The sequence below is a fragment of the Cnephaeus nilssonii genome (genome assembly GCF_951640355.1).
Source record: "Cnephaeus nilssonii genome assembly, chromosome: 2".
Classification (NCBI taxonomy): Eukaryota; Metazoa; Chordata; class Mammalia; order Chiroptera; family Vespertilionidae; genus Cnephaeus; species Cnephaeus nilssonii.
Genome location: NC_137073.1, coordinates 73,920,770 through 73,934,384, shown reverse-complemented (window position 1 = coordinate 73,934,384; position 13,615 = coordinate 73,920,770). Strand labels below are relative to the sequence as shown.

The 13,615-nt window shown below is 37.9% G+C and overlaps 1 protein-coding gene across 1 annotated transcript in view; it reads right to left on the bottom strand.

Moving 5' to 3' along the window:
• WDR41 (WD repeat domain 41) overlaps positions 1-7,229 on the bottom strand; it is a 58,789-nt gene extending 51,560 nt beyond the window's left edge. The window contains exons 1-2 of the mRNA XM_079760297.1: positions 6,953-7,229; positions 4,622-4,737 (exon numbers count right to left, since the gene is read on the bottom strand). Of these exons, the coding sequence (XP_079616423.1) occupies positions 4,622-4,737; positions 6,953-7,003 (167 nt within the window). The 5' untranslated portion in view covers positions 7,004-7,229. The remainder of the gene's footprint in view (positions 1-4,621; positions 4,738-6,952) is intronic.
• Between the last annotated feature and the right edge of the window lie 6,386 nt (positions 7,230-13,615).

Genomic DNA, 13,615 nt, shown 5'->3' with positions numbered 1-13,615 from the left:
TGCGAAATTCTCAATAAACTGCCATTATCTAAAGACCTGAAGCGTGAAACCTGGATTACAACAGCTGACCAAAAAACTAGAATGCAATGTCTACAAAAACTAAGTAAAAACATAAAAAGTGTAACAATATAATATTTATTTAAGGTATTTTGGTAATTTGACAATGCATAAATAATGTACATATGCAATGATGAAGATAATTCTAAATTAAACTGTTAAAGAATGAAAATGTTAAGCTCTTAATTCTATTTGTAATAAATATTAATAGTTTGTAGATTTTTTATGTCTTTCTTACCAATAATGACTCTTTCAGTTATTTTTTGCATACACTATGAAATTAAATTTTTAAAAATAATACACAGATTGAAAGTTCCAAAGGTCTGTGACTGACTGAAAAACTTCAGATGTAATTCCATGGAAATTTTGACATAGTAATGACTTGAGTACCAAGAATTAAATATGATTCATGTAGTAATCTCTTCTTTATTGCAAAAAACCAAAAGTAGAGTGTGTCCCCACCCCCCATTTATTTTAGACATTTAGCTTCACTCTGTTAGATAGCAAACATGACCACAAAGTATTCTCCCTCCTAATGTCACCATTTGCATAAAGCATTAGTTGCTTCAAGAGGTAGAGTTTATTTATCCACTTACTGAATTTGTGCCAGCTCCTGACTTGCTTTAGCCAATGAAACAACAGCAAACAGTATACAAACAGAGACTTGAAAAGTTTTACATTGGGGCTTGCCATTTTGCTGGTATTATAACTCCCTAATTACTATGTGAACAAGCATTTGAGCAATCACATGGAGACCCCAGTCATTACAACTGAGACCATTGTGAACTGCCAGCCCCAGCCAATCTACCTGTTAACCACAGATGCATAACTAAACCTAACCAAGATAAGCCAACCATGATGCAGATGGAAAACAAAACACACACACACAAAAACACACACACACAAAACAACCTACCCAGTGAGCCTAACCCAAATTGCCATCCTGCAAAATAGTGAACTAAATATATAATGGTTGTTTTAAACCACTAAAGTTTAGGGTGATTTTTGACAGAGCAATAAACAGATAACTGATGTAGTTGTCTATAGATTTTTACTGTTTATAGAACATTTACTGTATCATACATGAGCACCACTGTGAAGAAAATGTAATCAGATATCAGCATTTGGACAAGGATCATTATTCTACAAGAGGGCCTTTTCTGGAGTCTTCTTCTAACTAGGTAATAAGAATAGCTAAGAGGACACTTCTGAGGGCAGATAGCAATGAACATGGAATTTTAACAGTTAATCTATATAAAAAGTTAAAGACCACATCCTGAAAGTAAACTACATATTTTTTACTTAACTTTTTTAGGAAAAATGATGTGAGGATTCCTTAAGGTTCAAATACTATATTAGCGATTATGGTCTGAGAAATTATTTGAGAGTTTTTTTTTTAACCTACCTACAAATTTACTATGGTAAAATATGGTACAAGAAAACTTGAACTGCTCAATATCCTATCTTCCCAGAAATGTTTAGTTTCAAAGATATGACTAAATAAAATACAGTATCTCTTAGTACTCACCAATAACAAACATTACCAAAAAGGCTAAAGATTATTATACTATGGTTAACATGTTATAATTTGTTTGGCTTATATCACAACAGAAAAATAAAGTTGATAGACTAATAATATATATGAGGTGAATCTTCAAGCAAAAGTTGAGGAGTATCTTGTCTATATATATAAAAGCCTAAGCGACTGTTCGATCTTTCAACCGGTAGCTATGATGCGCACTGACCACCAGGGGGCATATGCTCTGAACAGGTTAGTTTGCTGCTGGGGTCCAGCCAATCGGGACTGGGCGAGACGGGCCGGACATGCCCTGGAGCACTCCCAAGGTCCCTCCCTGGCCCTGACTGTGCATGGTGGGGTCCTGGATTGCGAGAGGGCGCAGGCCAGGCTGAGGGACCCCACCGGTGCACGAATCCATGCACCAGGCCTCTAGTCCTATATAATAAAAGGCTAATATGCAAATTGTCCCTACGGGCGGGATTTTGACCGATGGGGAGTTAGACATGCACTGACCACCAGGGGGTGGTGTGGAACATGGCGGGCATTGGCGACATGGCGCTGGCAGCAGGCGGCAGTGGAGGTGCTGCCAGCCCCAATGGGTCCCAACAAGAGCAGGACCGTGGCAGGATGGTGGAGCAGGTGAGTGGGCGGCACCAGGCCAAGGCGGGTGCAAAGGGAGGCCCCAGCCAGCAGCTGGGGGACAGGAGGCCCTGGCTGGCAGCGGCAACAGGCAGCCAGGGGAAGGGAGGCCCCAGCCAGCAGCCAGCAACACTGGGCCTCGAGTTGTATAATAATTTAGCTGGACTCTGTCCCTGGTTTCTGAAGGAAGCTGGACTCCTCAGACCTGACCTGAGTTTGTACTAATGAGGTGACTCAGGGTGGGCCCCTAGACAGTTTAAGGATGGGAGCTAGCCATGTGGAAAATATGAACCATGAAATTAGAGGATTGGCGCTTTGAGCCATAGATATCAGCCTGCCCTCAAAACTGGGGAAGGAAGAGAGGCTAGAAATTGAGTTTAATCAAGTGGTGAATGATTTAATTATTCCTATGTATGAAACCACTACAAAAACTCTGAATGCTCAAAGTTTGAGTGAGCTTTCTCGTTGGTGATACACACTGAGTTGATGAAGGGTGATGGATCCTGAGTAATAGAGTTTACATTTAGGATCTCCCAGACCTTGCCCTATTTAATTTGGCTGCTCCTGATTGTACCTTTATAATAAAACTGTATAGTGCTTTCCTGAGTTCTGTCGGTCATTCTAGCATATTATAAGGGGGAAGTGGCAATATATAGCCAGTTGGTCAGAAGTGTGAGCGGCCTGGAAACCCTGGAGATTGCAGCTAGTGACTAAGGTGAGGGAAGTGTTGTGCAGGACTGTGCCTTAACCTGTAAAATCTGACCTAACTCCAAGTAGTGTCAGAATTGCATTGCACATGGGAAAAGCAACTAAATACCAAAGACATAAGAAAAGCAGATAATATGCATATATGGACACAGACAATAGAGTGGTGAAGGCCTAGGAGGGGTTGGCGCGGGGTGGAGAGAGAGAAAAAGAAAAGATATAATAAATATAAATACATAAATAAAAGCTGGAGGATAAAATAAAAAAAAAGAAAAGCAGAGAGAAGACAGGTTAATAGACAGCAGAAGTGATAGTCATAATTAGGAATAATCACAGAAGCAGTCACCCATAGAATCAAAAATGAAAAAAGAGCCCAGCTTGGCTCAGTGGTTGAGCATCAACCTATGAACCAGGAGGTCACGGTTCGATCCCCAGTCGGGGCACATGCCTGGGTTTCGGGCTCAATCCCCAGTGTGGGGAGTGTGGGAGGCAGCCGAACGGTGATTCTCTCTCATCATTGATGTTTCCATCTCTCTCTTCCTCTCCCTTCCTCTCTCTGAAATCAATAAAAATATATTTTTTTTTAAAATGAGAAAAGAAAAACTACACATACACACTCACACACACACACACACACACAGTATTAAAGGCAAAAGAGACAATTAGAGGTGATAGTGGAAGAATTGATAAGGACAACAGAAATGGGGTAAGGAAGTTAAGATGGCAAGCAACTTAATAGTCTGGGGACTCATTAATTCATTTAACAACTACCTATTAATTGCCTGCTACATGTTAGGCACTGTGCCAGGCACTAAGGATATGTGGTGAACAAGAAAAACATAGCTCCCACTCTCATGAGGTTTACATTGTAGAGGGAAAGATAAATGTTAAATTGTGTAATTGTTATTGAGATATTTGCTACAAAGGATAAGGATACAATTAAATAAGAGTTTAATAAACAGATCAGTAATAAGTTAAATCTATAGTCCTAACACCTACACACATTTATATCTATTTGCAAATATTATATATGTTACCGAAGTAGTACAGAATAATGTGCATTTTATTATTTATTTTTAATTATAGTTGATGTACAATTTTATTAGTTTCAGGTATATAACACAGTGACATTTATATATCTTATAATGTGATCATAATAATTCTAGTAACCATATATCACCATAGTTATTATATTATTGAATCTATTCCCTTTGCTGAATAATACTAATTTTAAAGGGGTTTCATCAATAACAACAAATCCAGATTAAATACTTACCTCACCTTCCACTAAAAATATTACACTCCCTTAGGTATCTGATACTTAAACATTTCCCATATTTGTTTGTCAAATTTAAGTTCCTTAACATACAGTTATAACTCCACCCAAATTTTAAAGTCATACACTTCCTAAAAAACAAACAAAAAAAACCACCAAAAAAATATGAGTTGTCAAAAAAAAACAAAACAAAAAAACACAAAAATAAGGATCAAATCATCAGATATGACACCCTGACTTCTGAGCAAAAAAGACTTCGGATATGCATTTCACCAAGATTCAGAGGTCAATTTCTACTAAATGTTGCTAATGATCAGTTTTGAGATTTTTAGAAGAGATGGATTAATTCTGAAGTTGTTTTTGATATAAAATTCCCTAAGAACTCTTTCCAAACAATAGTTAATTGAATAACTAGAGTTTCTTACCTGTAGTCATCTAACCGTACCAGAAACCGTACAATATCATGATGAGCTTTCAGTACAAGCAGTTCAGTGTAGGGGTTCTGGGTTTGTTCTTCACCTATTGTCTGTAAAGGAGATTTCTTGTATGGGGAAAAAAAGCCAAAACAAAAGAGAAAGAGATAAAATGATTTATGATAAAAGGCATACTGCAGTAAAACTGCATGGTATACATCTAAAAATATAAGATTTAAAAACCTGTTTTAATACTACATAAAGGGTGGGGCAAAAGTAGGTTTATAGTTGTTGGTATGAAAAATAATAAATAATAATACAAGAATAAATTCTGTGTTTCCTATACTCACAACTGTAACCTACTTTTGCCCCACCCTGTATTATTTCCCCTAATATCAACTGACTGCCAATTTAACACAAAACATTTTTCTTACCATAAATCCACACCATAAATTTTTGTGTTTTCAAGTCACAATAAATTTAGAAAAAAAGGTGAATTTTATTTTATGAAATTATATTTCAATAAACCTGACCTAAAAAAATAATGAACCAATCCAACTCAATATTTTAAAATGGGTGTTTCTCAATTGAAACTTGGCAGAAACAAAACTGCAGGTCAAAGGGGTAAAATATAAAACACGCATTATATGTTTGCTGAATGAATAAAGGAAGGAAATCATTTAGAGTCAATGAATTCAATGAAATCAACTTTGAAAAATAACATTGATAAAGATAATTACTAACATTTACAGAGTATTAGGTGGCATCCCATATGCCAAACACTGCAAAGCACATATAACTCGATAACTCTGTAAGGCAGGACTTATTAACCCCATTTCTGTAGTCAAACCCACTACTATTTTATAAAACCTCTGTTCTTACCCTCTAAACTGCAGGGTTTTTTTAAACTTTACACTATTGACATTTTGAACCAGATAATTCTTTGTTAAGGGCTATCCTGTACATTGTAGGATGCTCAACAGCATTCCTAGTTTCTATAGATGTCAATAGAAATTCACCCCACACCCCAAATTGTGACGAGCAAGAATGTCTCAAGACATTGCCAAACGTCCCCTAATGGGCAAAATTATTCCAGCAGAGAAACACTGCTTAAATTAGAAACTTAGATTCAAAGTTATTGCATAATTTAGGGCAAATCATTGCTTAGGATAATGTACAAATTCACAGCAGTTATAAAACTGAAATACTTTTACATTAAGAAATATACAACTTAACATGCATAAATGTTTTCCAAAATATTCACACTAAAGCAGTATTTTTTTATTTATCGCATCGCCCTTCTAGCAGTGAAAATCAAAAGTGAGAATTCTGAAAACTATATACTACTTTCCCCAAATGAAAGCTTGTCAGGTATGGCAGAATTAGTTAATCAAATTCTATGATTCATCAAAGAATGAGTCCTATACAGAATTGTCATATATATCCTATGTGGACTACTCAACTTTACACAATTCTCCTATAATCTTTAGGATTTCAGCCTATCTTAAATACACCTAATTTCAAATAAGAAATGCTTTTTAAAAAAATAGAGAATAAGCTTCAAGTGCAAAGATATGAGGAAGTTAAGACTGAGAAGTAAGGTTTCTGGATTTACAACAATCCAAGTTTCCTATTTTTAGTAGTCAAAACATATTTTCTATGAGAAATAAAAGGAAATTCAGCACAAATTATATTCTTGGGTGGCATATGAAATAAATTCCACACCTCTGTACTTTTAAGTTACAAAACTTTTATATTCGCAACATTTCAAATATAAACCTCATTACAGTCTATTCAATTATTCAGTCCCATGAAGAAAGCGTTGACTATGGAATCAAAAATAGCAATTAATTAGGAAATCATTTTCTTGACTTTGAAGCAAAATATTAATTTTAAAAGTTAATTATATCTTTTTTGGTTCTTGTATAAAAACTCAAATCAACTTTGTATTTCCTGAGCAATTCGGGAAGTGACACCAAGTAAACGAAAAAATTTGCAGTCACCACTTGTTTCTAGTACGTAGGTCAGATACTTTTTTAAATGGATGTGAGACTTAAGTAGGGAGAAGACTAGCTGAGTATCCTTGAGCCCGTTTTGAACCACATCAGATTCAGTTTTCTCACCGTTTGGAACAAAGATACTGTATTTAACTCTCAGAGAATCAAAAGTACAAAGTAGCAATAAAAAGAGGCTCCCCTCCCCCCAACCCAACCTCCTCCACCCGAAACCTGGCTTCACAACACGCAAGCCCCTCCTCCAACATGGTCTCCACTGTCTCTAGACCCAGGATCCCAGCTCCCACAGAAGCTTCCGCCGGCAGGCAGGCTCCACCCAGGGGTTTACCTCTGACAGTCCCTGAGGTTCTCGGCTTCCCCCGATCAGCCATCGCAACATCAGGGTAAAGCCTCTTGCCAGGCCCAGGCCACAGTCAGCCCGAACTCTGCACTGGCCTCTGCCTCCTCCCACTTCTCAGGAGCAGAGCGCAATGGAGCTGCTAACACTTGCCGTCCCAGAAATGCCCACAGAACGTAGTAATGCAAAGGAGAATCCACAGAAGCAGGAAGATATTTGTCCCCCAGGCGCTGCCGTACCCGCCACAGAGGCTTGGTTTACAGTAGCCACTAGAGGAGCTGTAGCCCAAAGCTGGTGGGGGTAGGGGCGAGACTTCAAAAGCTCTAAGTGAGCAGGCGCAGGGGCGTTGCCCACTTTGTACGCAGAGCTTGGGTAGCTTGAGCGGCCCCTGGTGGATGCGTATGGCACAGCACCTGAGTCCGGCGAGCGGGCGCTTACCAATTAATAGTCCCCTGGCATCCTTACTTGGCTAGGGGACCAGGAGCCCTTCAAGAGTTGGCTGGAGAAAGGGCCGTCCACATCTGGACTAATCCAATGGCACGTGTATACACCATAATAAATCTGGCCAACATTTTGTGTACTATAGTACAGATACTGTTCTGAGGCTTTACATAAATCCTCACAGTAGCCCGACTAGTATAGTCCCTATTTTATAAAGAAACTGAAACTCAGAAAGATTAGGTAGTTTGTCAAAGGCTAACAGCTAGGAAGTGGATACACTGAGATTGGTACCCAATCTCCAAACTCCAAAACTAGTGCTCTTGACTATCCTGTACTATCTAACCCAGAATATCCCTAAAGAATAGAGGACATTTCATCACTCCATTTTGACTACTAGACTTTCTTAGGTAGTCAAAGGGCTATGGTTCTCTACTCTGGCTGCATATCATAATTACCCAATATGTATTTTGAAAAATATATATTCCTGGCTTCTACCTGGATTCATTCAAACAATCTCTATTGTTAGAACATAGGAATCAGCGTTTGGGGAAAATTCCTCAGGTGAGTCATGAGTAGCAAGTTTTCCAAATCACTGGCTTAGGAGCTACTTATAAATATGTCTGTAAATGTTCATACATATATTTGTAATTGTGATTGTTAGGTTTAAATCAGGATACTAGCAGTAAATTCTTAGAGAGAACCTAATACAAGTGTCCCAACCAATACATTAATTCAACAAACATGTATTGGGCACAGATGCATAGAGATTAAAAAAGTAATCACATAAAATTGCTACTTTTTGGATCAAGGCAGAATGTGCTAGACACCAATAAGAGAAGGCCATACATTCTGCTTTAATGTATATTGGTTATGGGCAATTTCCCAATCTAACTGACAGTCCCTAGAGAACTGGGATCTCCTATGATTCATCTTTGTATTCACTTTGAATGCACTTGATAAAGGCACACTCCCAAGGGTCAGGAGAAGGTTGCCCCAAATTGCAGTCTGCATGCAGTTGAAGACAGACTAAAAGAGTAGAGACTAGCCCTGGAAAGGGGGAGAGGGGGAAATCATCTTTAGTGAAACAAAACCCAAGAACACCAGGATTTTAGTCCTGGAAGGACAATCTTCAAGTGAGGCAACATGGTTGCCCAGGTAGCCTAAATTTTATCCTGATTTGCCACATTATTTAGGGGTTTGCCCACTGCCTCATTACTCTGATCTAAGGAATACTCTTCTGGTCTCTAAAGCACTGGTCCAGTGGTGAATAGTTTCTCCCTTGGTTCCTTTTAGGACAGCTGAGAAAGAACCTTATATAAGATTATACTAGACCTCCAGGAAACTCAAGGAGTAGGAAGCATCAGGAATCCATCCCTCTACCTAGATGACAACAATTATACTGTCAGAGACTGTGTGGACTATTTTGGACCTCTGAAGTCTATTTAAAAGCTTTCAGCTTGCAGGGGAAATCTTGGCTAGCATAGGTTCTGGCCAGCATTGTTTCAACCCTGACTGACGAAGCTGCTTCCAGGAGATTTAAAGAAATAGCATGTTTGGGGGTTTTTTCCCCTACTGCCTTTTTCCCCCTCTGGGGAGCCAGAGATGTTAAGGATTAGGACATTCAAAAGCAACCACATGTACAGAGAAATTTAGAAAGTAACCACACATGCCCAGAAAAAGACAGAGGCTCAACTATGACCTAAGGAGACCTTTCACCTAAGACTAATCCCCACCACAGAGACACCTTTCAACAATCAAAAAATAAATAAAATAAAACCCAGCAAATTCTGGGGAAGAGGGACTGAGAAAGAAAAAACAACTCAGCAATAAAAGTAATGAAAGGGTACATCACTACAGACACTGTATACATTGAAATAATAAAATAATATTATAAGTCATACATGAGTTTAAAAACTTCAATGAAATGGACCAATTTCTCAAATATCACAAACAAAACTCATGCAAGCTCAAATGGATAACATAAATAGTTGTATAACCATTAACAAAATTGGATCCAGTTTAAGATGGTCTGTAAAAGAAACTTCCAGACCTTGATGGCAATACTAATGAAAATCCCAGGAGGATTTCTTGTAGATATACAATATGCTTCTGAAACTTATAAAAAGGACAAAGGAACTAGGATATACCAGGTGTACCGGTCAATAATGCAGATTTTGTAAACAAAGAAAACATGATAATTTCAAGAGACACATCAAAAGAGCTTTATTCTAAGTAATGTCCATCGCTAGCTACACATTTCCCCCATCTTTCAGATAATTTGTGGATACTGTCCCAATAGAACTTTTCTTGTTTTGAGGCAAACCATTCAGAGACCCAATTTTCCACTTCTTCATACATTTTGAAGTGCTGCTCAGAAAGTGCATGTGCCATTGATCAGAACAAGTGGTAATCTGAAGGAGCAAGGTCTGGTGAATATGGCAGGTAGATTAATACTTCCCCCAGGCAAGATCTTTTAACGTGTCTTTAACTGGTTTTGAAGTGTGTGATGGTGCATCATCATGAAGCAAAATTACTTTGCCATGTCTTCTGGCACATTCTGGTCATTTTACGATCAAAGCGTGGTTCAAATTGATTATTTGTTGTCAGTAGCGATCAGTATTAACAGTTTCACCTAGTTTTAGAAGCTCATAATACACCACACCTTCTTGATCCCACCAAATGCAGAGCATTGTCTTCTTTCTGAAGCGATTTGGCCTTGCAGTCGATGTTGATGGTTGACCTGGATCAACCCATGATTTTGTGCATGTGGGATTCTCAAAATAAATCCACTTTTCATCGCTAGTCACAATTCGATGCAAAAAAGACTTTCTTTCGTGCTGTTGAAGCAACATTTTACTGATGACTTTTCGGTTTTCCTTTGTCTTTTGTTCAGCTGATGTGGCACCCATTTTCCTTACTTTAAAATCTTTCCCATTGCTTGTAAATGATCAAAAATTGTTTGCTGAGCAACTTTTAATCTTTCTGCAAGTTGTTTTTGAGTTTGACAAGCATCTTAATCCAATAGTGCTTGTAAGTGTTGGTCTTCAAACTTTTTCGGTTGACCTGGATGTTCTTTGTCTTTCACATTGAAATCATCACTTTTAAAGCGTTTAAACCAGCGTTCACAAGTATCTTGAGATGGAGCATGTTCACCATAAGTTTACCGAAGTATATGATAACTTTCAGCAGCACTTTTCTTCAAAATAATGAATTAAAACTTTCCGCAAATGCTCTTTTTTTGGCACAAAATTTGAAATTTTTAAGCGTAAAAATAGCTGTCAATACAACAAAATAGCATACGTATAAAATCGCATATATATCAACATATGTGTAACTTCATCTATTGAAAAAAATCCGCATTATTAACTGGTACAGCTGGTACTGTGAGACATTGTGTTAGAAACCTAGAATACTACTCAAAACTTCAAAATTTTAAAAATAAATAAAATTATTTTAAGTCCTTATAGTACGTGATCTCAAGGAACTTAGATTTTAGATTAGCATTGAGAACATTTTTCACTTATAGAAGAAATAACTGAAGTATAATGGATGATCCCATACAAATTAGTATTGAGAAAATTTAAGAAGTTCTAAGGAAATCTGATTTTAAAATAATCATCAGTGTTCTAGAGATTGGTTACACAATAATGTAAATGTACTTAACATTACTTAACTGTACATTTCATAAGGGCTTACTTGATAAATTTTATATTATGTCTTAAACATTAAAATAGGGAGTGATGTAATTAGCATGGCAGACCAACAGTTTTTTATGGACTTCCCCCAAAAACCATTGCTTTAGACAACCACCCATGGAGGAGAGTGCCTTTGTGGAACTCTGGGCGTCCAGAAGAGAAGCCCCTGCATACTATTGGAGCAAAAACATCCAAGATTATATGCATTCAACAGGGGAGGAAGAGCAGTTTCACTTTATCCACATCACCCCTCTCCCAAGGTAGAATAGCTCAGTGCCAAAAGAGATCTTCTTGGCCCATGATTACTTTCATGGGGAAAACTGAGATCATCTGAAGAAATCCCAGCTTCCTCAGCTGTGCAGGAAATCACCAAAGAGAACCACTTCTTTCTCACCATCCAGAACACTGAGATGTGTGACACAACTGGGAAGTGGCTGGGAGAAGAGCAGCCATGGCTCTCAGAGGGAATCAAAGAAATATGGAGCCTATTAACTGCTTCATGCACTGAATCAGAAAGCCCACCAATGAATTACAGGAAATGTGTAACCTATGGATCCCCCAAACTGGCCCATGTGCACTCCCAATGCTCTGCACACCTCACCCACACCTACAGCTGGCTTTCTCTACATGCATGCCTCTGATAGTGGTGAGAGTGAGGCTTTGCAGACAGTTGGTGAGCATGTGCAAAAAGCCTGCTTGACTACAAAATTGGGAGAAAGCACTTGAACTTGAGCATTCAGCACTGTTCAAGAGAAAATAAACAGAAGGCTGACAACATATAGTCTGGCTTTGCAGGATCAAGAGAAGGCATACAATCTTAAGGTATCCCCCAACCGAAGAGGAAACAAAAAGTGTGGAGCACAAGAATACATAGAAAAGATTAAGGAAAGCCTCAGAATCCCTAACAAGGCTGTCAGAAGGTATTTTTCTTTAAAGCCAGTCAGTAAAGCCTACAGGAGGTGACTCCTTCAAATAAATGCAAGGACAGCAACACAAGACTTCAAGGAACATAAAAAATGACACCACCAAAAGAACACAATAATCTTCCAGTAACTGACTACAGGAAATGAAGATTTTCTATTTGTCCAATAAATAATTCAAAGTAGTTGTTTTATGGATGGAAGTTCAATGAGCTACAAGAAAACACAGAAAGACAACTCAACAAGATCAGGAAAACAATACATGAACAAAATGAGAAGTTTAACCAGGAAATAAAAATTATTTTTAAATCCAAACAAATTCTGGAACTTAAAATAAAATGAATAAAATTAAATAATTAATATAGAACATCAATGACAGGATCAAGCAAAAGAAAAAAAAATTGGGAGGTAGAAGACAGATCATTTTAAATTATTTAGTCAGAGGAGAACAAAGCAAAAAGAATAAGAGTATAGAAAGCCCTTGAAAACTGTGGGATGCCCTTAAGAGAAACAGTGTACATATTATTGTAGTCCCAGAGGAGAAGAGAAGAAAAAAGGAGCAGAAATCTTGACAATATAATAGCTAATGCCCTGGCCTGTGTGATTCAGTTGGTTGAGCATCGTCCCATACACTGAAAGGTTGCTGGTTTGATTCACGGTCAGGACACATGCCTGGGTTGCAGGCTCGATCCCCAGTTGGGGTGCATACAGGAGGCATCCAATCGATGTTTCTCTCTCACGTCAAATGTTTCCCTCTTTCTCTTTCTCCCTTTCTTTCTCTTTCCCTCCCTCTCTGTCTCTCCCCCTCGCCTTCTCTCTCTCTCTCCTTCTCTCTAAAATTAATAAGCATACAGTAGGTCCTCGGGTTATGTTGAAGATCCGTTCCTACGGCATGACATAACGCAATTTTTGCCATAAGTCGGAACCCACCTACATAAGCACCTATGTCACTCACATGGAGCACATACACAGCAGTAATGAAGTGAAACAGTAAAAAAAAAAAAAAAAAAAATTAAAAGAAAGATAACAATTCCTGACCTTTACTTGTGGTAAATAAATAATAAAAAACATAAAGCACATATGTACATACAAGGGTAAATACTGTATTATCAGTATTTATCAGAGATGGCGACGTAACCATGAAATGACTTACATGGAGTCTGACGTAACATGAGGACTGCCTGTATCGTCAGGTGAGGATTTAAAAAAAAAAAAAAAAGGCTGCAGCTGGTTCTCAACAGAAACTTTGCAGACCAGAAGGGACTGGCAAGAAATAGTCAAAGTAATGAAAAGCAAGGACCTACAACCAAGATTACTTTATCCAGCAAAGCTATCATTTAGAATTGAAGGATAAAGACCTTCCCAGATAAGAAAAAGGAGTTCATCACCACCAAATCAGTATTACATAAAATGTTAAAGGGTCTTCTTTGAAAAGAAAAAAAGATTTTAAAAAAATATGAAAAATAAAATGGCAATAAATATATGTCAGTCAACAATTGAATCTAAAAAACAATGTAAACAAACAAGCAGAACAGAAACAGACTCATAGATACAGAGAGCATTTTGACAGTAGCCAGATAGGTGGGAGGATGGGTGAA